Raw genomic sequence first — 22,682 nt, 5'->3', positions numbered from 1 at the left:
CGATAGCAAAATTTGATTCTGTTTGAACAGTAGGTTTTGTTTTGTTTTCTGCAATAAGATCAATTACAAACACGGACAGAAATGTATATAACATGATAAGAACCTTGTCAGGTTTAAAGAACAAATTCATAGAGAATCAAACAAGAGATGAAGGAGTGTAATGAACATATAAATCTTAGTTCATCTACTTTCCAAGCAAACGACGGCCACGCTGGTTTGATTGTTGCACTCTGTAGTTGAGTTCGTCAACATCATCATGAAGATGGTCAAGTCCTTTGTTCTGTTTCTCAATCTCACTTCCCATGTCAACAGCCATGTTCTTTAGCTCGCCGAGTATATCACTCAAGTCTGAAAGACCGTCATCTTGCTTAGCTTTCTCCATCTGTGATAAACGAGAGTAAATTTAGTGGCGTCCAAAAATGACAGTGTTCTACTCAAAAATATATACGGAAGCTTGCTTTCAATATTCATCAATAAATGTCTCATGTTTGGATCTTTGCGCATTTGTTTTACATGACCCCAGATAGAGAGTTCATGGATCACTCATCTTAGATGCAGGAATATATAGTAATGTTCTTGAAAGGAAAAAATAAAGGAGAGGGAAGGGAAGTCCGTACCTCCACTTTCTGATAGGCATCAGCTGATTCAGGGAGCGGTTCTCGGGTTCTTGATTGTCCCCTTGGTGCTGGGTTCAGTCCCAGTTTTTCCCTTTTCTCTAAGTGGTTTACTCTTCTAGTTGGTGAGTGATCTACACAAAACACAGAATGGGAATCAGCAATTAGGTAAAAGTAAAAAAGCTGCAAGAAGAATTGAGAAATCAATGACCAAGAAGCAAACCTCTAGTTATGCTGGGCCCATTGATAGGACGAGTCTTCTTTGGCTTCCAAGTCTTTGAGAACATGCCTCCAAGGCTTCCAAGAAGCTTCTCACCCTGAAAACCAAAAATCCAAATAATTTAAGCATCTCATGTCCCCCGTTTTCCCCATCTCACACCAACCAACCAACCAATACACTCTAAAATGAGGAGAAAAATATTTGAACGTTCCATTAAAAAATCACAGAACAAGAAAGAAGAAAAACTCACTCGACTGAGATCATGATCGATTTCAACAGCTTTGTGGTGAGTCCTTGTGATTTGCTCGCCCTGCTCATGCAACATAACCAAAGTTCTGGTAGCGTCTGACCTTATATCCTCTGCTACCTTGAGGCAACCATGTACAGATTTCGTGGTCTCTTCAGCCTTGTACACAGCATAACCCTCAAGCTCCTGAACAGACTGGTTATCGATACCTCCAGAATCACGGAAATTGTTCTTGTACTGGTAATTGGAGTTGGAAATCAAAGACTGTTTGGATGAACTAGTAGCGAATCCTCTCTGAGCCTCCTCAGCATCAAAAGGGTTAGTCTTTGTCAAATCAGCCAAAGAGGGTTCAGAGGTAGTCCTCTTTGAAGGGTTAAGGGTGTGTTTGTTGTCGGATTCATCATCAGAATCAAAGGGGTTTGGCTTGGAAGACTTGTGAAATCCAAGGTCTACTGAGCTATGCTTGGGAAGCTTAGCCGGTGATTTCCTCAAACCAAACATTCTTCTCTCAGAATAATATCGCACAACTTGTTGCTTGAGACCAAAAAAGAAAAGAACACTTTGAGATTGCTAACTAGAAATAAACCTTCCTGCAGAAAAAAAAAAAAAACAGTAATCAACTTGATGATTTTGATCATAACTTGTAAGCAAAGAGAATAGATTACGATACGATAAAGTTTGATCAAAATCTAAAGACAAAGATAAAGAAGTAAAGCAAACAAGTTAAAAACAGTAACATCCACTGATTTGTTTACACGATAATAGAAGACAACAGTTTATCAAATACCAAAAACCTAATTGAGCATATGTGGGCTAAAAGGTCAGCCAAAAAAAACCACTAAATCTCTCTGATTTCAAACAATCTTATGGGAACAAAAACAGAAGAGAAAGCAAACAAAACCAAGATCTATACCAGATTGCGAGAGAAAGGAAAAGAAAAAAAACTGGAATTGAGAACAAAGGAAGTGAGATTTTTTTAGCAGTAAAAGATAGAGAGGAGAAGGAGATGGAGGCTAACCTGGATGAGAGAGAGAGAGAGAGAGAGAAGTGGAATCGAGAAGAAGATGAAGGATTGGGTTCTCTTCTTAATGAATTGAAGAAGCAGGACCAAATCAATGCAAAAGAAGAAGACGAAGATCTATAAAGGATATAACGCGGAAACGACTTAAAACGACCCAAAAGAAATGTTTTGAGTTCTAAGTCTTTTTGGGTTTGATTGTGTTGACGAAGAAATTTTTATGGTGATGGTGGACTGTACAAATTTCACAATATTTCGAAGAAATGATCAAGAGCAATTCTTTTGACCCGATAAAAAGGATTAAGCAATAAACGTGGTGGATCAATTCATATATCAAATATAAAATTATTTCATTCATATATGTCCTCTTTTTTTTTTCTTTTTTTTTTTTTGCTCTTGCAACTTCATTGTGAATTAGAATAAAATTTTTGTACTATAGGACATAATTGTGGATAAACAGTAATTAATAGAATATACAATATAATATAATTTTATATACGACATAATTTGTGGATAATTAGAAATTAATAAGAGGGGAAGAGCTAGTTTTCTTATATTTCCTTTTTATTTTAATATATATTAAATGTACCAATGGTTTAGTTTATAATTGCAGGAGGCATCATCATCCCACTCGCAATTTCCTTTTCTCGACGTTTGGGGTAAGTTGTCAACTTTGCCAAATCCTTGAACAACGTTCTTTGTTGAATTTTTCAAAGATATCATATTTTTTTAGCCCATAAAACACTTTCACATCATATTAAAAAAAAATTGTTTGGCAAATATTATTATAAACTTTTTATCAAAAAAAATATTATTATAAATGCACATATTTTTCCTCTTTTTTTTGTTTAGATAAGTTTAAAATAGGGTTTTCTTAAAGTCAAGTTGGATTAGGTTAGAGTTAGACAACAAATCCACAAGTGTCTCGATTAACAATAGAGAAAACAGGTTCTTTTCCTTGACCCTTTCATTTTAATCCCTTTGCATCATCATTAAAGATTTTACAAGACTTTGCAATATACACATGACATTCATACAATTCTTCAAGATTTTTGTTTCACAAGAAAAATATGAAAAGAAGAATAAAGCGTGAATAATGGGCCATTAAATCAAGTCGGCCCTCTTGAACTCCGCTCATCATAGGCCCATCAAATAGAGTCCAACAGTTAGAAGCTTATTTGGTCAACGACGACCATTGGCTTTCACCAGTTCCACAGTTTCGACATTCTCTAGAGATTCATCTCAATTTCTCTGATATGCTGCTCAAGCCTTAATTACACACAGATATGCCTCATGAAGAAGCGGTTTCACTCTTCATATACATAATCACAGAGATGAAAATCTATATTTCAATTTCTCAATCAAATTGGACTATGTACACATGGTTGAATTATATAAAATTTCGAACCTTCTTATGGCTTAAGGCTTCTCTGGCATTACCTGTGATTCCAAGTTTAACTCGAACCTTAGATGTTTTATACGGCAGAAAGAGGTACTAAGCAAGTTCAAGACTTGTTCTTCTCTCTCTTGATCTTGACAAGAAAATGGATATTATTTGTTAGCTTCCTTCAGGATTCTCTGATGGCAAATGGAAAATATAAACACGTAACTACCTGTGCCTCTAATTTGGCTATTCTTTGTAATGATGCTTGTTCGATGCATGCACGCCGCTTGCATTCTTCCTCCAATAAACAAGTCATTTTATATCTCAATTCAGCCATTTCTTGCGTTAAGTCCTCTGCTTCTTCCTTGCCCTTTAGTTTCTCTTCTTTCAACTCATCCTAAGCCATAACAAAATAATGTTGAAACTAGTTACGCTACAACATGTGTGATGCTGCAGAAAGGTCAAAACCTTCACTCTGCAAATCTTTTTGGTAATACATACCTTGAGCTCCCTTACAAGATCTTCGAATCCACATATCTGTTTAGCCATATCCTTTATTTTATCTCTCAGTTTTGCATCCTGGAATAACTCTAATTTCTTGATGATCTCATGGAAACATTCTCTGTGAGACAAGAAATTAACAGAACTCAAAAACCGAGAATAGCTTGATTTAAAAGTATTTATGTAGGTCTTAAGGTGGAACCTACCGAGATTCATCAGGTAATGGAAGCATGTGGTTCAATTCAGCAAAGAAATACTCTGCATTTACAGGCATTTCACTATCACTTTCCAATCGCTTTCTAAACCTTTGACAAAATTCTTCTAAATGCCTTTTAGAGGCTACACATCTCTCCCTCAGCTCTTTGTTTTGCTTCTCTAAGCACTCAGCATTCTCTTGTGCCTCTCGAGACTTCAACCGTAGTTCCTTGACTATCTCTCTTAATTTATCCCTTTCTTGGTTGCTTTCTCCTTGAACTTTCTTAGTATCAAAGAGTGCCTGCTCCAAGGCTACTATATCAAGTCTCATGCTTTCTATTTCACACTGAGACTCTAATGTTAAGGATGAGATAGACTCCTCCATCTTCTCAACAGAAAACAAAGACAACTGTAGCTCAGTTTCTGTGGTCTCCAGTTCTTGCAACAAGAATAGTTGCTCAGATTTCGACGTACACAAATCCTCCCTCAAATAGTTAACTTCTTCCTCCCATTTCCCTGATTCAGTTACTTTGACTTCAAGACCGAGCACACATTCACTCAGGTAGCTCACTTCTGTACCTCTGAGATTTACTTGATCCCGCAAGTAATCTGAAAGACAAATGAAAGTGTCTTTAGATCATAAAACATAAGTCTAAACTTGAGCTTCATCAGAATCACCATTACCAATCTCCTGGTAGCAATTCAACAATTCTTTCTCCATCATCTGAATTCTTCTCTTATCTTCTAAACGAGACTCTGACAACGAATTCGCATTCAGTTCCAACCTCTATGGTAAAAAAAAAAGATAACAATATTCAGGAAAGTTCGAATGATCAATATTTCAAAATACAAGAAAAGTAGAACACTACTCTGACGAGTTCAACACTCTCTGACTGTGAATCTCTCAGCATCTCCTTTTCTCTACGTAGCTGCAATTACAATGAAAACCTGAGATCATAAGGGAAATTATGAACTTCAAGAATCTCAGAGACAGGATATAAGAAGAAAAAAAGATTCACCTCCCTACATCTTGTTCCAATCTGCAAGAGTTCCTCAGCATAAAAAGAGTTTTCAACATCGCTTCTTGAACTACTTGCTGAGCTATCTCTCGAGCTACTTCCCCACTTACTCGACATTAAAGAGACTAAATTTACACAGAAGAACTTCCAATAAGCCAAGATTACGAGTCATTAGTGAAAAGAGACGGTTCAACAAAAAAAACAAATTCTTGTCCCTTAGCGAGTAACTGACAAATACTGTACACAAAATTTATGTCATTTCTCAAATCTAAATTAGACTGTAATGTAAGACTTTAACATTACTTGACGTCTGGAAACAAAAATCAAACACAAAGACAAATGTGTATAGAGATATACACGGAATGAGTAAATTACACATACTGTGTGAATAGCCAAGTTCAGCAATGGAGGACACTGTACTAAATTACTAACTTCAACCGATTAAATATAATTAAAATCGAAGCCAAGAGAATTAAATGAAATTGGACGAACACAAGCAAAATTGTAGTCAAGCTTTACCTTCGCCGTGACCACTTGATCGGAGCAAGAGCAACGGAGCTTAATACAGATGATTAGAGTTTTTTTCTTTCTTTTTTTTGGTCTCTGCTTTATTTTGACAAGAGAAAGATCCGGGTCGGGTCGGATAAGAAATGAGGGAGTCCCATATGAGCTGTAGCCTGTAGTGGTGTCGCTTCATAATGGAGCTTAATGCAGATTTTGATGATACATTACAGCCAAGCCGATAATTTTGTTGGATAAACCTGTCGTTATTTCTAATTTAATCCAGAAACTATACAATGCCTACGTTTTATTTCATGTTCTAATCACTTTCTTAACAGGACATTTTACTTTGTTTTCAAAAACTTTGGTAAAAGCAAAAAGCCAATCCAAAATAAAACATAGAAATTAGAAAATGCCATTTAGACAAACATTCATTGTTGACAACATAAACATACTAATTTGCAAAATGAAATTACCAAGTTGTTATCATTTCCAACAGTTCAAATAACCATCTCCTTAGATCATGTTTAACAGTACTTTAACTCTTCTTCCCCCAGAGGCGAGTCCAAAAGTTACTCTCTTCCCTTTTGGCAGCCTCTCCAAGATGTCCCTTGATTCCTGCAGGTTCCCCTGCTTTTGGTTCAGGTTTATGTTTCAGCTCATCTTGCCATTTCTTGGCCGCATTCACATTTGGTGGTAGTTCTACTTTCACAGCCACAGGAATCACATCTACACATCCTCTGTAACCCAAGATACAAGTTAATCAAATTAGACACACAGATACTAACCAAGATACATAACAATTTCCACAACTCGGCTGATTGATTGTTAGCTCTTACCTTGGTTCTTTAAGTATTCTAGACTCTCGGTTTTGTTCAGTGAAGACACGCTGCACCAAGTTCTCAGATACGACGTGTCTCTCCTTCATTTCCACTTTATCTTCTGGTGCCCCTCGAAACTCAAGATTGTTGATCTTTACAAGTGTGTGCTCCTCTGTTGTTTCTGTTTCTTGATCGGTTTCTTCTAGGATTGTCCTTGAGTCAACAATGAACTGCTCCAATGCTTCTGTCGGAATTTCTTGAGTTCTCCTTGAATTCACAAGTGCCTGCTACAGATATATTTTAGTTTAAGGTATAATATATACTCCATCACTTTTCGAAAGGAATTAAAACCTGTGCGGACGTTGTTATATTTTTACTAACATTTTTAATATTCATAAGTAACAGCAGATTCCAAGTTCACGAAAAGTAACCAAATAGTAAAGTTATTAACTTGCCTCTACTGGCTCCTTGACAATGGCAGAAAGGTTCTGACTCTTCAGATGAGAATCAAAGGTGGTTTGGTTTTTGCAAGCTACTTTCTTCTTTTTCTCTCCGTTGTCTTTAGAAAGCTTGGGTGGTCCTTTAGACATATTTTCGTTCTTGGCTGCTTGTGATTCCAACTTCTGTCGGTGTTTTTTCCCATAGGCGTGATTTGCATATGCAACCTTGCTGTTGCAACTCATCTGACAGACTTGGCACCACACAGGCTGCAAAACCTCTGGTTCCTTCACAGGTTTGGTTGAAACGCTGGACTGAGCATCATCGCTGGCTCCAAAGGCAACCTGCATCATGAATAAAGAGTCAGAAGGGTTTGATTTTGATCAAAAATAAAGAGGTAGAACAAGAAGTGAGCGGTCACTACGCTAGTCCGCTTTTGATTCGGCCAATGAGCTACGTTATCACAAATCACTACGCAAAGATGAAAAAGCTTAGATGAAGATGATATTGTTTGGCGTACCATCACGTCCTTTCCCTTCTTCACCTCCCCTGAATGCTCATTTGCTCTTTCGAACAGGGTTATAGGCTTGACAATACCATCAGAACATTCCCTGTGACAATAGTTGGAGAATATTTTTCACCAAAGATTGTTCATTTTTGACATATATACTAAGCAAGCAAATCCACGTTGGCAAATTTACCTTGTTTCTCTGGGTACTTCAAAATCAGATCTTAGGGCACCAGAGAAAATTTCTCCATTTAGAATCAGTTTGTGAACAGTCTCTACCTGGTCTTTAGTACTTTGAAAATTTTCTTTTACACTGCTTTCTGAGGTGCCACAAATCTTTCTCAACTCTTCGTTTTGCTTCTCAAAAAACTTGGTATGCTCTTGAGTGTTTTGAGACTGCGACCGAGGTTCTGAAATTTTTTCTATTGGTTGATTATTATCTCGGACATCTTTTACTTCAAACTTCCTAGCCATAGCATTGATAAGTTCCTGATCCAACTATATAAGCTTCATTATTTCTATATTTTATCATAGTTAAGTCCACATTCTGCAAATGTTTACAGAATCCCAAATTCTCAAAATCACCAATAGTTAGACACCTACCTCTGATGGCTTCCCCATGACAACATGCTTTTCAAAGCACTTGCTGTTCTCTTGAGCGTTTTGAGACTGCAACTGAGGCTCTGCAATTGTTTCCCTTCGTTGGTCCTTTTCTCCAACACCTTTCTCCTCAATCTTATTAGAATCAATGAAAGCCTGATCCAGTGGTATTATATCAAGCATATGTTTTACCAAAAAGTAAATTTTCATTGTTTTCAAATTACTAAGTTCTTGAAGTTCTTGAATACACAAGGTAAGATACTTGCCTTTGATTGACTCAGCTTCGCAGCGTGCTTCTTACCCCTTAGATGAGAATCAAAGACAATTTGACTCTGACACACCACATTGCACAAATGACAAACGAGATTAGCGTTTGCTTTAGGATGTACAGTTTTTTCTCTTGGTTGATCCTTGTCTTCAACACCTTTCTCTTGAAGCTTCTTAGTAGAATCAATTAGTACCTGATACAAAGCTATTATATGAGGCATATGTTCCACCAAACAGCCAACCTGTCATTGTTAGTTAAAAAATCCTATATTCTAGAATAGCCAAAAGTTAAAAACTTGCCTCTGACTGAATCGCCACAGAAAGAAGTTTCTCAAAGCACTTGGTATTCTCTTGAGCCTTTTGAGACTGCAACAGTGGCTCGGCAATACTTGGTTGATCATTTAATCCGACACTTTTCTCTTGCAGCTTCTTAGAATCCACGAGTGCCTGATCCAACGTTTTTATATCAGGTTTATGTAAATATTTATATGGCAATAAATGGCTAAGTTCTCGAATAGCCAAGAGTTAGAAACTTGCCTCTGATTGACTCAGCATGTTAGCATGCTTCTGACCCCTCAGATGAGAATCAAAAACAATTTGACTATGGCACACGACATTGCACATAAGACATGCGAAATCAGCGTTTGCCTTAGCTTTACCTTCAATCGCCTTCTTATTCTTCATATGTTTCTCTAGGACCTCATTAGAAGACACGACTGGTCCCAACGAAATGTTTTTGGACTTTTCTAAATTCAGTTCCAAGTTGTTTCTGTGTCTTTTTCCATAGGTGTGCTTTTTATACGCATCATTGTTGGTGCAGCTGATGTGGCAAACTTTGCACACCACAGGCTCCACAAGCACCGCTTCTTGTATGGGTTTGGCTGAAATGTTGGCCGGAGCTTTGCGACTTTCTAGGAAGGCAGGCTGCACAAAGAAGGCAAACAATTTGTTCTCTTTCCTTCTAATTTCCAGAAAAGCTCATCTTCAAGTAAAGATACACCAACAAGCAAGATACTAACCAATCACATACTCAGTAAACCTTTAGATTACCTGAGATATCTGCATTTTATCTGAGAGGTGTGCGGTGAACTTTGCAGAGCTATCACATACAACATTGCATATTCTGCTGGCAGTAACAGATTCACCTGTGGGTCCTCTACCATTCTGATGCATATATCTTCTTGTCTCTTGAGGTGATCCTGTTGGAATGTGGTTTTCTCTGGTTTTGTGATCCTTGGTATCTCCAGCGTCAGAAGTTGAATCAATTGGTTTGCTGAACTGAGGCTGCTCAGAAACTGGATATTTCGACACTTCATAATTAGAGACATGACAAAGTCCATTGTTGACAAGTCGAGAGGATTCACTGGTGGTTCCACTGCTATTCTCAAGCATGTTTCTTCTCGTCCCCTGACATAATCCTTTCCGAACATGCTTTTCTCTTGTTTTGTTATCCTTGGGGTCTCCAATATCCGAACTTGAATCAGTTGGTTTGCTGGACTGAGATTGTTCAGAAACTGGATGTTTCGACACTTCTTTATTAGAGACATGACGACGTACATAGTTGACTAGTTCAGAGGATTCACTACTTGTAAGGGGAGGACCTCCTGAGGCTAGGGTTGTCCAGAGCCATACATTCTTGGCAGCAGCAACCAGCGGTGCAGAGGCCTGTGGAGGCTGAGCCAAAAGAATGTTATACGTCCTCATTCGTAGCTGATGAAGAGCGTTGGAGAAATCTCTGTCACCAGAGATAAGCATGAAATTCGCTGGTGCAGCATTGTCTACTGCCCAGAACAACATGTCCACTAGAATCTTCTTATCACTTGCATCTTTTACTCCTGGTCAAACAACAAAAACTCAAATCTTTTATCCCAAACAAAATCACCTAAATGCTGGAAAAAAAAACTTCACAGTTTTCAGAGTCAATATAGCCGTTCCCAGTTCATTTAGTTGCTTAGTAGAGTGAGCAGAAACAGAAGCCTAAACCAAACGACCCGGATCATCATTTAACAACAGCAACAGCAACTCATAGCAATCTTGTATTTGACACTAACAACACTTGTAATATAACCTATGACTCAGATTTAATCACAGTCTCCTAAAGTATAAAACAGAGAACCCCAATTAAATATCATGATTATAAAATAGATCAGAAACCCAATACCGTAACCAATAATTCTCACAAACTCAGCAAAACAAAATTCCAATTCGAAGCCAAAAAAAAAAACAACAAAAGAGTCAAACTTTGTGAGAAGTAAACCTGCGGGAACGTGATTAAGCCCAACACCAGTAGAAGAAAGAGCTTGTTGAACAGCGTGAGGGATGAGATTGGTGTCACCATAAGCCGAAATGGAGATAGGTCCACAATAGTTCATATTCCACAAAGCCAACCTCACATTCTGCGCAATCGCATGCGCATCCCAACCTTTGGGCACCTCACAGTTCTCTATGTCCCACCATACCGACGTTTTGACTTTCACGTAATCCGCCTCCGCCGTAGTCATCGCCGGTGAAGACACAAGTTAATTCAAAAAAGCAAAGAGTGAACCAAAAAAGAAACTATCTCTGTTTGTGTCTCTATCTCTCTCTCTAACAAGAAGATCGGAGCCTGCTAAAGTGAGGTTAAGCCAATCTCAGCTCTGAATTTAGTAAGAAGTTTCCACTAAGTTCTTTCCATGTTGACGAAGAAACCTTTGGCTTTTCGTAAAGTCTGCTTTTTTATGTATTTCTCTGTAATCTGTATCGTACGAGAGCAACTTTAAATACTTGTATTTTTTTAACTCATTTATTTCTTAATCCACGTCAGCAAATTGAAGACGCGCCAATCAGAGATTCAGATAATAATGCTTTATCGATAGACGTTGGAAGTTTTGAGACTATACGTAACTCTTCATCGGTAATTAGCGAATATTTTAATGAGTCTACTAATACATGCATGCCTATTTATGCTTTTTAGTTTGAAGTTATAATAAGTTTCGTTTTTTAGTCCAGTTTATAATAAAAAAAAGTCATGTTATGATTTCAGTTTCAGAAATTTTACGTTATAATTAAATTACCAAAAAAGGGTTTTGTAACTTCTGTCTTCTGGTATTCGTTTACATCAAAATCTGATTGGAATTACTTTCACCCGAAAATCTTATTAAAGAAACAGATTAGTGAGTACTTGCGGCTTGACTTTTAAGTTTGTTCCTGTGTTTTTGGCCTGATATACGAATTTGATACATAGCTTCATTCGGGCAATGGACCTGGCAAAGCTTACAGCACAAAGATTTTTTTGGTTACACCAATGGCCTTCGCGCACTGACAACAAAAAACAATTATGAAAAAAAAGGTTTCAGCTAAAGAGTAGTAGAGTACTATATCATCCACAATAATTAACGTTAAAACATTTGTATTTGCCACAGATGTATGTCGGAGCTTTAACTTTATATTTTGCGTTAAAAAAGGACTTTAATAATACTTTAGAGACATGTCTGTATGCAATTATGCATTATATATCTTAGGACTTTTCATTCTCGGTAACAACTATCTTAATGACAGAGTAATGTATTATTAGTTACAATATGCATTTTTACTACAAGCCACACTACTCAGAAGTCAGAACAAAGAACCTCGAGGTATATGAGTGAGCCAATTGTATTATTTATTTAAAGGAAAAAGTCAAGTCTGCGAGGTAACCTCCGAAATGAGTGTGTGCTCTTTATGAATACGAAACATAAAATTAAAAACTAGTAACACTTACCAAATTTATAACTTGAATTTGCATGAAACCAATAGAAAAACGAGGTCAAAGATAATATCAAATATATAAGCCATAAGTCGCTCAGAATTTAAAAAAAAAAAAAAAAAGAGGGCCAAAAGGAACAAAACTCATCAAAACAAAAAATGAGGGAATTCTACTACTGGTTTTCAAATGCAACTCATTCCATAACTAAATCCGAAACATAAACTTTAGACTTAGAGTTGACCATCTGTGATTTTGATTTAGATGGCTGCTGCAATCCTTCCTGCGACTTGGTCAAGATCTCTCTGACCACTTGATGTGATCTTCCTCCCCCTATTTACATAAGAAATAAGTAAATCATTATCTAGCCAATTGTATTGATTTAGTCCATAGGTGTTAATCCAAACATACAGTTCATCGAGTCAGTATAATAGATCACAATTACCGTTTAATTTAGAGTGTCTAAACTGTATTCCTACCATTCCTTTGTACCAGTATCTATTTAAGTGAGGCTAGGTGAGATATCTAAACCACAGATTATTAACTCACCCCTTAGTGTCAAGGTCGACAATGTTCATGGTCTGGAGTTGCTGAAGAATGTGACGAGCAATACCACCACTGCTCTTGCAGAAATGAGGTGGACGGCTTCCGTTCCTCTTGCTTCCTCCATAGATCCTGCGGAAGGCACCAACTCCAAGACCACCCCTCAAGTAGACTTTCCTTGCCATTGAAGCTAAAGAGTAGAAACTTGTCTCAGCAAAAAAAAAAACATATAGAAACATCTAACAAGCTTCCAAAGTTTGATCATAAAGGCAGTGCCCAAATCCACAATCTAGAAGAAGACTTAGAGCAGATGTTATATATATACATACCGGCTCTGATGTAGTACCAGTCAGGGTCATACGGTGCAAGCTCCTTAAGTTTACCAGTCTTGACTATGTCTGTCCACAGAGGCAGCTCAATCTACAAGAAGGGAACAACATTGAATTCAAAAATCAAAGCCTTATAATGTTGGTAAAGAGACAGTCAAAAATCAAACCAGGCATCCCACTAGAAATGAAACTAATGAATCAATGTTAAGACATTTAGAGTAACGATTCAAATACGCTTACACTTTAATGGCTAGTTCAAGTTTCAATCCAGCAGCAGCGAACAACGCACTCTCACTAGGTAATCGTAAAAGAAAAGACTAGGGGAAAGAGAAGAGGAGAATTACCTTGCCAGAGCGCTTGAGATGGGCAGCGTAAGCCTTGACGAACTCGTGTGGAGAGACATCCTTAACAGTTTTGCCTGTCGCCATTGTTGAGTCGCGGCTCTGATCCTTCTTCTTCACCTCCTTGTGCTGCGGCGTCGGCGCTGCTTGGAGTCTTGGAGACGGGGATTGAGAGGAATTGTGGTAAAACGAAATTAGGGCTTTTGAGGAGTTTTTCTTTGAGAGGATTTTACATAACTGCCCTTATTGTTTTGGGTCTTGGGCCTTTGTCATATATTTTCGGCCTGTTATTTTGCAATCTCGAAAGGAGCCCATAAAGCTAATTTTAAGAAATGATTGCATCCATCTTTACTTTGCGTAGAGAAAGAAACCTAAAGAGATGTTTGGTACGTTGACTCCTCCTATTGGCAAGGTCGTCGACACTCGACACAATCATAATGACTGCTGAGTGTGTGTGTTGTTGACTCGTTGATACGTCTTCTTCTTAGGGCACCATTATGGTGAGATCTTATGAGCTAAGATACCATAAAATTTGCAAAGGAAAGATCTTGGCTCATTAGATCTCACTAATAATGGTGGTCTTAAGTGGTTTTTTTCTCCTATTAGAAGCGCATTTGATAACATTTCTCAAGACAAAAAGACAAAAAAAAAAAAGAAAAAAAAAACATTTCTCAAGACAAAATGTTTGATTATTGGATTAAAAGATGTGGTCCATGTATGATCTATCACCCACCTATTCAGATATATCAAAAGTCGCGACTTTGATTCTTGATATATATGTCTCGCTAACATTTATATTTGAGGATGTTTTTGAAAAAATAAAAGTGAAAAAGAGAAAGAAAAAGAATGATAATCAAATAATGATCGAAAATCCCTGCATGTTGTGATAAGTCCATGTTTAGTGATCAACATCTGATCATTTTATTGCAAAAGTTGAAATTAATTATATTTCTGTTTATTTCAACCAAAAATTTAATGACGGTTAGGCAGACCAAATTAGTTAGGGTGAGTACTTGAAATGTATCATACGTAATCTAAATTTTTTTGTCAATAAATTTACATACGGTAAACTTTTTAACAATAATTTTTTTGTCAACAAATGTATCATTCACTTTTTTCATAAAATATTCAAATATGACGTTTAAGTTTTTGGTAAAGAACAAAAATCCTTTTATTATTATTATTATTATTTTAAATATGTTTAGTTAACTGAGCATATAGAAAGAAAAAAATCTATCAAGCAGAATTTAAAGAGTCAAAACTATAAAATAACAAAAATTACAACCATTACTAAAATGAAATATATATATATATATATATATATATATATATATATCGTTTATTATGAAACAAAGTGAGTTTATTATTCCCATACACGATGGAACAAGGGGTACATAAAAAACACATGGTCGAGAGTCGACAAATCCAACCCCTAGCTTTAAAGTTGCTACCATTAATCATCGTTTTCTATTATTTTCAGTCTTGGGTCAAAGAAATTGTCTTCATACAGTATCTAACATCCATCATATAATGCATATGCATATGATGATAACTTTGGAAGATAATGCATTATTGAGCTTACAGTCTTTGTCACTAGCTAGCTTTGGATAAGTATCTTATGGCGGTTATACGTCCATTTATGTTTCCAACTTGATATCCTTATTCATCAATCCTTTATAAGTATCATTTTTGTCTTCAAACATTTTATAAGTGCATATGCATTTGTGAAATTCTACACCTTTGGTTCGATATGGTACTAATCAAGTATAATTCGGTAAGGAACACACAGATTTGCAGTGACGTTAATTAAAATCGAACAATTAATTTTAATCTATGACAACAGTCTTACTTGGAAGATAACAACCACCAGTAAAAAAGTAGAATCAGTAGATTGAGGAAGCATGTCAAGCAAAAAAAATGTAATCTTCAGAATTTATAGAACTTATTATTATAAAGGTGAACACACTTTATCAGTATGTTATAATTTTTTTAACACACTTAATCTTATTTCATCAATCCACTACAACCAAAAGTTCTTCTTAATTTGCCCTCAGATTAAATAGAATGCAATTGAAACTTGAAACGGTACTGTTAATTAAGTATCAAAAATCACATAAACATCGCACTACCGTACGTCAAAAGCATAACAAAAAAAAAAGGTATTGTATTAAGAATGGATTATAATGTATAATTGTTAAATGACTCATACCAAAACAATAAATCCGCACGTAACACAGTTATTCACATAGCAATCATAAAATACAATTTTTTAAAAAGACCACAAAAAAAAAAAAAAAACAACAATTCAGAGACTTGCGTTTAGCGCAATTATTCAACTAGAAGTAAAAAAACATAATAAAACGAGTAATCAAAATCTGGACTAATTTTTCCGAATTCAGTTTAGCTAGATGAGTGCATTTGTAAACAGAGACAAAAAAACATCCATCTCACATTGCTTCAAAGAGACGCCAATCTCGACGCCACCGATCCCATCTCTTCTCTTGGACATAGAGAACTCATCATTCTTGTAGAGAGACATAGTCTCGGTGTGTACCGGTCTCCCCCACCCGAAATCCGTGTCGTACATCCCAATCTGGTTCGACCCGTTTACGACCATCAGCTGCGTACCCAATTCCATCGTCTTTGTTCCTTCTTCATAACACTTCCAAGTTGACTCCACCCCTTGTGAACGTAACCTTTTGACCGAGTCACTCAGAATTTCGACGGTATTGACATATCCATCGTCCCCTAAAAACTTCTTCGCTTTGTATTTATAGAAATCCATGGCTAAGACACAAGGCCCAAGGTAGGTCGCAGGAACTGGTGGGTCTAGCCGGTCTCTGAAATCAGCAGCGTACATGAAACGAACCGGTCGATCTGCATCGCCTCCACGGGCCTTCACCATGCATGTCCACACGTGGGCGAACGTGACTACGAATGTTGACAAGTGAAGCTCTGCCCGAGATGACTCTTTCTTGGCTCGCTCCTTGAGTTTCTCAATGTTTTTAGGAGTCACCTCGATTGTGGTTCGGAGGACGTTGTCTTTAGCATTTATTTCTTTGACTGGAGGGAGCATCAGGGTTCTTGCGTTCTCTTTGTCTTCCGTGAGATACGGCAGAAGTTCCAAGAGCTTCCGTTCGAATCCGGCTGGAACATTGACGACAGAACGATCTAAAACCGTTGGTAAATTTTTGGGTACGGTTCCGTGTTTACAAGTGTGAGCCCATGCATTGTTAAACTTCTCAGCCGTTTTGCCGTCCACGACGACGTGGTGGATAGTGGTTCCGATGCAGTAGCCTTGGTCTGGAAAAAATGTGACTTGTAGAGAAACAACCGCGGCAGAGTCGGAATGAATTGGTAGTTTAGGTATCAGAGGGCGTAACTCTAGCTCAGGTCGAAGTCCTTTGCCAGAGATACGCGTGAAATCCGCATCCATCTCAGCTATTGTGAGAGATACAATGTCTCCCGGGAGAACAACAAGATGCGGCTTAGGGTTTTGAGAGCCCCATTTGAGGTGACCCGTAAATGGGAGAAAGTGAGAGAGGACGAGTGAAAGAGATCGCTCGATCTTGGGGAGGATGGAGGAGTAGAAAGAGTCGCGAGATGATGATTCGGTGAGTTTGTAAAAAAAGACTTGCTCCGTAGGGTTTAGTTTAAGCCATTGTAAATCGAAGAAAGAGAGTGGGACGATGAGCGGTTCGACGGTGGCTGTTGCTGGACTGACTCGGGAGATCTTGATCACGTTTAACGCCATCTCACTTGCACTCTCTCTTTAGATAATCTCTATCAAACAAGAGCTCTAGTTACTTATTATAAGTTATAATATCTCTTCGTATGAGTTTTCACCGAGTATATATAATACGGAGACTAGCTCTTCTAATATGACTTGAGACGCCAAGCCCTAGCTACGAAAGTTCGGTTGAGAGATAAGCTACGTAATTAAGCCTGTGAAAATTATCGTGGTCCCATCATCCCATGCAAAGCCGCCTTTGAAATTTCGGTGGCTCCAGAAATTTATTTAGTTAGGCTAATTATTTTTCAGAAAAATAACAAAAAATGTCTTATATATGAATATATGATGGCTTTTCTCTTAAAAAAAATAAAATAATGGGCCAAAATGTTTATTTATGACTGTGCCAAGCTTGTAACCATGACCAGCTTTGGTCTCAACTCTCAACTCTCAAGAATCTAACGTATACGTAATATGGTTAATGGTCTCAAGTCTCAACCAAAAAGAACGATTGTTATGGTCCGTTACATAATGTAATGTAACTTACATTAAAATAAGAAGAGAAATAGAAACGATTACTGTTTACATAACAAAGGAAACCAAACTCATTTAGTTTAGTTTACAAATTTAGATATATTTATAAAAGATAATATATATATTATTAAGGTAATTATGTGATTTAAATGAAAAATTTGGCTTGAGTTTCTTAACTACTGATTTAGTTTTTGTATAATTTTCTATTAAACTAGGATTCAAAATATAATTCTTTTAAAAATACAAATAATCAAAAGGCGGAATTTATTTTTCCAATTTCAGTTTCCAATCCATATGCAATAAAAAGAAAAAGAAAAAGAAAGAAAAGAAGCAATTCAAAGGGATGCAGCGCAATTATTCAACTATGGATCAAAAGTTGGAATTGATGTTTCCGGTTTCAGTTTCGAATCCATTTGCAAACAAAGACAAAAAAAAAAAAAAAACATCCATCTCACAATTTTTCATAGAGACGACAATCTCGACGTCACTGACTCCAACTTTCCTCTTGGACATGGAGAAGTAGTCATTATTCTTGTAGATAGACATAGTCTCTCGCTTACCATATTGTAGGTAGACATAGTCAGCTCTCTCGTGCATGGTTCGGAGGACGTTGTCTCCAACTTTTATTTCTTTGGTTTTAGATGCAGCTTTAGCCTTTAGGGTTCTTGCATTGCTTTTTTCATCCGAGAGATACGTTAGAAGTTCAATCATCAATTTAACTCAACACCCTTTCAGATTCTACAAACCAAAACATATTCGTAAGTTTACATCATCATAACACACAAAACTCACCATCATCACAAGGAAACTGGTCATGTCCTGTATCAAATGTATCAAGGAGCCATATCCATTAACCCAAATATATTGAATTCCAATTCTCAAGAAGCCCATCAATCAAACCCAATCTTTTTTCTACCCACGTTTAAATATTAAATATTAATTACGTTGTACATTATATACTGTATTTGTATAACTCCAAATTATTTCCATTAATCAAAGGTAAATTTCTATTTCCTAGGAACCTTTTTTTCTTTTCTATATGAAATTCATAAAATAAAGGAGAAAAAAAAAAAGCTTCTTCAACCTAAGGAAGACGAACACAGTTAACCCCTCTGTCGGAGCTCAGGTCACGAGCCACCGTCACCAGCTAAGAGGCTAAGTGAACTCTGTGAGAAAAGAGAAGCGAAGATGGTAGGAGTAGAAAAGAGATCCGAGATGATGCATAATCTCTTCGGCGATCAATCCGAGGAAGAAGAAGAGATCGAGTCCGAACACGAATCCAATCCTCAGCCCAACTACGCTTCCGTAACTCTCTCTCTCTCTCTCTCTCTCTCTCTCTCCTTCATTTCCTCACGATTGTTTCAGATTTCGTTTTCTTTTTCCACTGCCACTGTTTACTTGAATTTACACCTCGGGATGTTTCGTTATGCAATGGGATTTCTCAAATTCTTATCACCTGGATTTTAGGGGTGAATTGCAATATATGCAATGCAAGTTCTTAGTCCTAATTCAGCTTTGCTTCTTCTTTGCAAGAGTTTTTTACTCCTTGGATTTTGTATGAAAGCTGCAATGTGATTTTTTATCTGATTCTATGGCACTACGTATTCCTTGATGTTGTTTTAATTCTTGTTTTTTTTTCTTCTTTCTATAAACGTGTTTTTTTTTTCCGATATCAGTGATATTGTGGCTCAACCTTTTTAATCTAAAACACTGATAGGATGAAGCCGAGGGCGGGATGGAGCCTGAAGGAGAAGGTGAAGCTGAGGTTGATGTTCACGGTGAGGCTGAAGCTGAGTCTGATGGGGAACATGGCGATGTAGAACTTGATCCTGGAGAAAGTGAGGGTGAGAGGGAGCAAAGTTCACAGGAGGTTGATGTTGCTGATCCACATGAGGAAAGTGAAGCAAGAGATACTGATAGTGATAACAAAGAAGAAGAACATGTAGGTAGAGTAGCCAAAAACAGGAGACAGGATGTTGTCGAGAGTGGATCAGAGAGGTCTGGTGAGAAGCATTATGAGTCTGAAGACGAAGAGGTTAATCAGACAAGGACTCCAAGGTACCCCTTTTTCCTTTTTTTTTTCCTAGCTGTTTCTTTTGAATTTTGTGCTGTACTTCAGTTTTTTACCTCTGAGGGTATCTGAGGTGCCTTGGATTTTCATTTTTTCTTGTGGGTAGATCACCTAGTGAGGAGAAGGAAGAGGCTCAAGTCGCACAGTCAGACGTAAATATTCGTAATGTATTTGGATCTTCGGATGATGAAGATGCAGAAGAATATGCCCGGAATGACGTTGAGCAGGATGAACATGTGCGTCTTACTTCTAATATTATAGTTCAGTTTATAGAATATCTGTTTCCTTTTCAGTATCTGCTTCCTTTTAGAAGCCATATGAATTGCATGTATGTATGATGAGATTTCTATTTTTTTTAGAGATCGCCAATGGAAGATGAAGAGGGCTCTGAAAAGGATCTGAGACCCGATGATATGGTGCTTGATGATATTATCCCTGAAGAGGATCCTCAATACGAGTCAGAAGCTGAGCATGTTGAATCTAGGTACAGGGAGAAGCCAGTTGGTCCTCCTTTGGAAGTGGAGGTTCCTTTCCGCCCTCCTCCAGGTGATCCGGTTAAGGTATACCTGGTTTATGTTGCGAAAATATTATTCGCCGACATGGCTTCAAATCAATAGTTTCGTTTCTAGTGTTTCCAAGTTATCAAAATGTCTCATATCATTGTGGTTGCAAGAGTGAGTATCTGATGTCTTTTATGGGGAGAACCATTGCTTTCAACATGCTTCTGGATTTACTTAGCATGATAGGCCATTTGTTGTACAGGAGTGTTCTATTAGGCGCTATCTGAAACCCCATTTTTCAGTTGTCTATCTGTGGTTAGGTAGCAAAACTGTGCTTCCTCCCATTACCATTTTATGTTTGATATTTTTTTCAGATGAACATGATAAAAGTTTCCAATATCATGGGAATCGATCCAAAGCCATTTGATGCCAAAACATTTGTTGAAGAAGACACATTTGTGACAGATGAACCCGGAGCAAAGAAGCGTATCCGTCTGGAAAATAATATTGTTCGCCATAGATTTGTTAAGAGTCGAGACGGCAAAACATATGTAAGTAAACACTTCTTCAAAGCTTTCCGCTTTTACATGTTCCATCAAAGCTATGTATTTTGCCTATGGGGTACTTCTGATCTACCAATTTCGTAAACTGGCGTCTCTTGGTAATGTTTCAAATATTTTGCTGAGAAATAGAATTTTTTTTTATGGTTAATGATGTTTGATATAGGTGCATATAATTTTGATGCAATTTATGTATCCCGTATTAGTTTACTAAATTAGATTTTATGTTGCGCAGTTCTTCTAATTCTTCGGCATAAACAATATTTCTTTGTTTATTTGCTTATTGCACTTATTTTCTTCTTCTTTTTCTTTAGTACACTAAAGTCACACTATGTTCGTATGCAGAGTGAAAGTAATGCTCGGTTTGTAAGGTGGTCAGATGGAAGCTTACAGCTATTGATAGGAAACGAAGTTCTTGATATAACTGAACAAGATGCAAAACAAGACCAGAATCACCTCTTTATCAAACATGAAAAGGTGTTACTTCGTCATTCCTTCTGCCTTAGTTAGCCATCGATCGATTGTAGTTGCTCCAGCCTCCTAGGAATTGAAAGCATCCATTGAATCAACAATCACCTAATTAATTTCAGAGGACCCATACGATTCTCATGAGGAAACCAAAATGTCTCCTGCTTTCCAGACTAGTCTTGGTTCTGAGAATAAAACCAACTCTTCAATATCTAAAAGTGTTTTCTTATTTGGATGTTGTTGTAGGGTATCCTTCAATCACAAGGAAGAATTTTGAAGAAAATGAGATTTATCCCATCATCTCTAACGTCAAATTCCCATAGGCTTTTAACTGCCCTTGTTGACTCGAGGCACAAGAAGTCCTACAAAGTTAAGAACTGTGTCACTGACATTGACCCTGAGAGGGAGAAGGAGAAGAGAGAAAGGGTAACCTCTTAATTAAGCTCAGACAATCCAACGATAGTTTTCTTGTAAGGTTTGTTGACTTTTCTCATTTTATATCTCAATTTCTGAAGGCGGAAAGCCAGAACCTCAAGGCTAGTACAAAGCTGAGTCAGGCGAGGGAGAAAGTCAAGCGCAAGTATCCACTTCCTGTTGAGAGGAGACAACTTTCCACTGGGTACTTGGAAGATGCTCTTGATGAGGTCTGTTTTATAGTTTGTATATATTGTGTACTTCCATTTTCTAAAGCAAAGGTTGCACTAGTAACGACTGATGTTTTTGGAACCAGGATGACGAGACAGACCACTATGGTTCTCACCGCTCAAACCGAGGCTACGAGGAGGATCTCGAAGCTGAAGCGCAACGGGAACGCCGAATTCTGAACGCCAAGAAGGTAAACAAAACAAAAACTCATAATGCAGAAAACATCAGAAACTAAACTATTATTTAATTGATTCTCGCTGCGGTTAAATCAGAGCCACAAAGGCATTCCGGGGAGGTCTTCAATGACTTCAGCCAGACCTTCCAGACGTCAAATGGAGTATTCTGAGAGTGAAAGAGAGGAATCTGAATATGAGACGGAAGAAGAAGAGGAGGAAAAGTCACCGGCCCGTGATGAATATGAGGAAGATGCAGAAGAAGAGGAAGAAGACGGAGGGAAATCTAACAGATATTCTGATGAAGACGAAGAAGAGGAAGAGGCTGCGGTACGAAAATCAGAACATTCTATTATATTTTGTTGTCAATGAGGAAGTCCAGTGAGATTGTAATGTGTGGTGAAATGTGCTTTATGCAGGGTGCTAGGACAGAGAAGGATCACCGTGGAAGTGGCCGGAAAAGGAAAGGGATTGAGTCTGACGAGGAGGAGTCTCCACCGAGAAAAGCTCCGACACATCGCCGTAAGGCCGTGATTGATGACAGTGATGAAGATTAATCATATTCTTTTAAATCTTTCACTCTCCTTTCGTCAATTTGTTATGATGTAGTCTGGAATTAGACTCGTTTTCATCAAAATAAAGAGACATAAAAATCATTGGGTCTGAGTTGATAATTTTTTCAATTCATGTATAATTGTTGAAGATAATGTAGATGTGTGTGTTTCCCTTCGATG

At 37.4% G+C, this 22,682-nt stretch overlaps 6 protein-coding genes across 8 annotated transcripts; 1 reads left to right on the top strand and 5 right to left on the bottom strand.

Annotated features, from left to right (window-relative positions):
- Nucleotide 1: 1 nt before the first annotated feature.
- LOC17874621 (SNAP25 homologous protein SNAP33) lies at nucleotides 2-2,330 on the bottom strand. The gene is made up of 5 exons (XM_006281739.2): nucleotides 2,100-2,330; nucleotides 1,085-1,671; nucleotides 838-931; nucleotides 618-748; nucleotides 2-382 (listed from the first exon to the last, which is right to left on the bottom strand). The coding sequence occupies exons 2-5, from the start codon at nucleotides 1,580-1,582 to the stop codon at nucleotides 185-187; spliced, it is 921 nt and encodes a 306-aa protein (XP_006281801.1). The 5' UTR covers nucleotides 1,583-1,671; nucleotides 2,100-2,330; the 3' UTR covers nucleotides 2-184.
- A 734-nt stretch (nucleotides 2,331-3,064) lies between these two features.
- Nucleotides 3,065-5,874, bottom strand: LOC17876057 (cingulin). Of its 2 annotated transcripts, none has more exons than XM_023784993.1 (9): nucleotides 5,718-5,874; nucleotides 5,199-5,323; nucleotides 5,049-5,108; nucleotides 4,864-4,966; nucleotides 4,191-4,788; nucleotides 3,985-4,105; nucleotides 3,713-3,880; nucleotides 3,508-3,631; nucleotides 3,065-3,411 (listed from the first exon to the last, which is right to left on the bottom strand). In XM_023784993.1, exons 2-8 carry the CDS (start codon nucleotides 5,313-5,315, stop codon nucleotides 3,605-3,607), a joined length of 1,194 nt encoding a protein of 397 aa, XP_023640761.1. In that variant the 5' UTR covers nucleotides 5,316-5,323; nucleotides 5,718-5,874; the 3' UTR covers nucleotides 3,065-3,411; nucleotides 3,508-3,604. The 2 variants fall into 2 exon arrangements, with proteins under 2 accessions (XP_023640761.1, XP_023640762.1); XM_023784994.1 differs by having other exon boundaries at nucleotides 3,540-3,631.
- A 205-nt stretch (nucleotides 5,875-6,079) lies between these two features.
- LOC17877189 lies at nucleotides 6,080-11,056 on the bottom strand. 2 transcript variants are annotated; one of them, XM_006279503.2, is made up of 11 exons: nucleotides 10,591-11,053; nucleotides 9,384-10,168; nucleotides 8,871-9,257; nucleotides 8,634-8,780; nucleotides 8,333-8,527; nucleotides 8,070-8,222; nucleotides 7,660-7,964; nucleotides 7,479-7,569; nucleotides 6,976-7,302; nucleotides 6,539-6,804; nucleotides 6,080-6,439 (listed from the first exon to the last, which is right to left on the bottom strand). In XM_006279503.2, the coding sequence occupies exons 1-11, from the start codon at nucleotides 10,832-10,834 to the stop codon at nucleotides 6,238-6,240; spliced, it is 3,102 nt and encodes a 1,033-aa protein (XP_006279565.1). In that variant the 5' UTR covers nucleotides 10,835-11,053; the 3' UTR covers nucleotides 6,080-6,237. The 2 variants fall into 2 exon arrangements, with proteins under 2 accessions (XP_006279565.1, XP_023640894.1); XM_023785126.1 differs by lacking the exon at nucleotides 6,080-6,439 and having other exon boundaries at nucleotides 6,535-6,804; nucleotides 7,660-7,955; nucleotides 10,591-11,056.
- A 1,012-nt stretch (nucleotides 11,057-12,068) lies between these two features.
- Nucleotides 12,069-13,441, bottom strand: LOC17876780 (40S ribosomal protein S19-3). Its single transcript, XM_006281122.2, has 4 exons — nucleotides 13,271-13,441; nucleotides 12,927-13,017; nucleotides 12,604-12,787; nucleotides 12,069-12,387 (listed from the first exon to the last, which is right to left on the bottom strand). Exons 1-4 carry the CDS (start codon nucleotides 13,352-13,354, stop codon nucleotides 12,315-12,317), a joined length of 432 nt encoding a protein of 143 aa, XP_006281184.2. The 5' UTR covers nucleotides 13,355-13,441; the 3' UTR covers nucleotides 12,069-12,314.
- A 2,043-nt stretch (nucleotides 13,442-15,484) lies between these two features.
- Nucleotides 15,485-17,129, bottom strand: LOC17875606 (agmatine coumaroyltransferase). The gene has a single exon (XM_006280395.2). It carries the CDS (start codon nucleotides 17,019-17,021, stop codon nucleotides 15,672-15,674), a length of 1,350 nt encoding a protein of 449 aa, XP_006280457.1. The 5' UTR covers nucleotides 17,022-17,129; the 3' UTR covers nucleotides 15,485-15,671.
- A 1,476-nt stretch (nucleotides 17,130-18,605) lies between these two features.
- LOC17876843 (protein LEO1 homolog) lies at nucleotides 18,606-22,631 on the top strand. The gene is made up of 11 exons (XM_006280116.2): nucleotides 18,606-18,836; nucleotides 19,249-19,589; nucleotides 19,709-19,838; nucleotides 19,962-20,162; nucleotides 20,477-20,653; nucleotides 21,008-21,139; nucleotides 21,377-21,556; nucleotides 21,646-21,774; nucleotides 21,861-21,965; nucleotides 22,048-22,278; nucleotides 22,368-22,631. Exons 1-11 carry the CDS (start codon nucleotides 18,720-18,722, stop codon nucleotides 22,503-22,505), a joined length of 1,881 nt encoding a protein of 626 aa, XP_006280178.1. The 5' UTR covers nucleotides 18,606-18,719; the 3' UTR covers nucleotides 22,506-22,631.
- Nucleotides 22,632-22,682: the final 51 nt, after the last annotated feature.

This window comes from Capsella rubella, unplaced genomic scaffold (genome assembly GCF_000375325.1).
Source record: "Capsella rubella cultivar Monte Gargano unplaced genomic scaffold, Caprub1_0 scaffold_8, whole genome shotgun sequence".
Classification (NCBI taxonomy): domain Eukaryota; kingdom Viridiplantae; phylum Streptophyta; class Magnoliopsida; order Brassicales; family Brassicaceae; genus Capsella; species Capsella rubella.
Note: the sequence above shows the minus strand (reverse complement) of the source record. Positions and strands in the feature narration are given on the sequence as shown.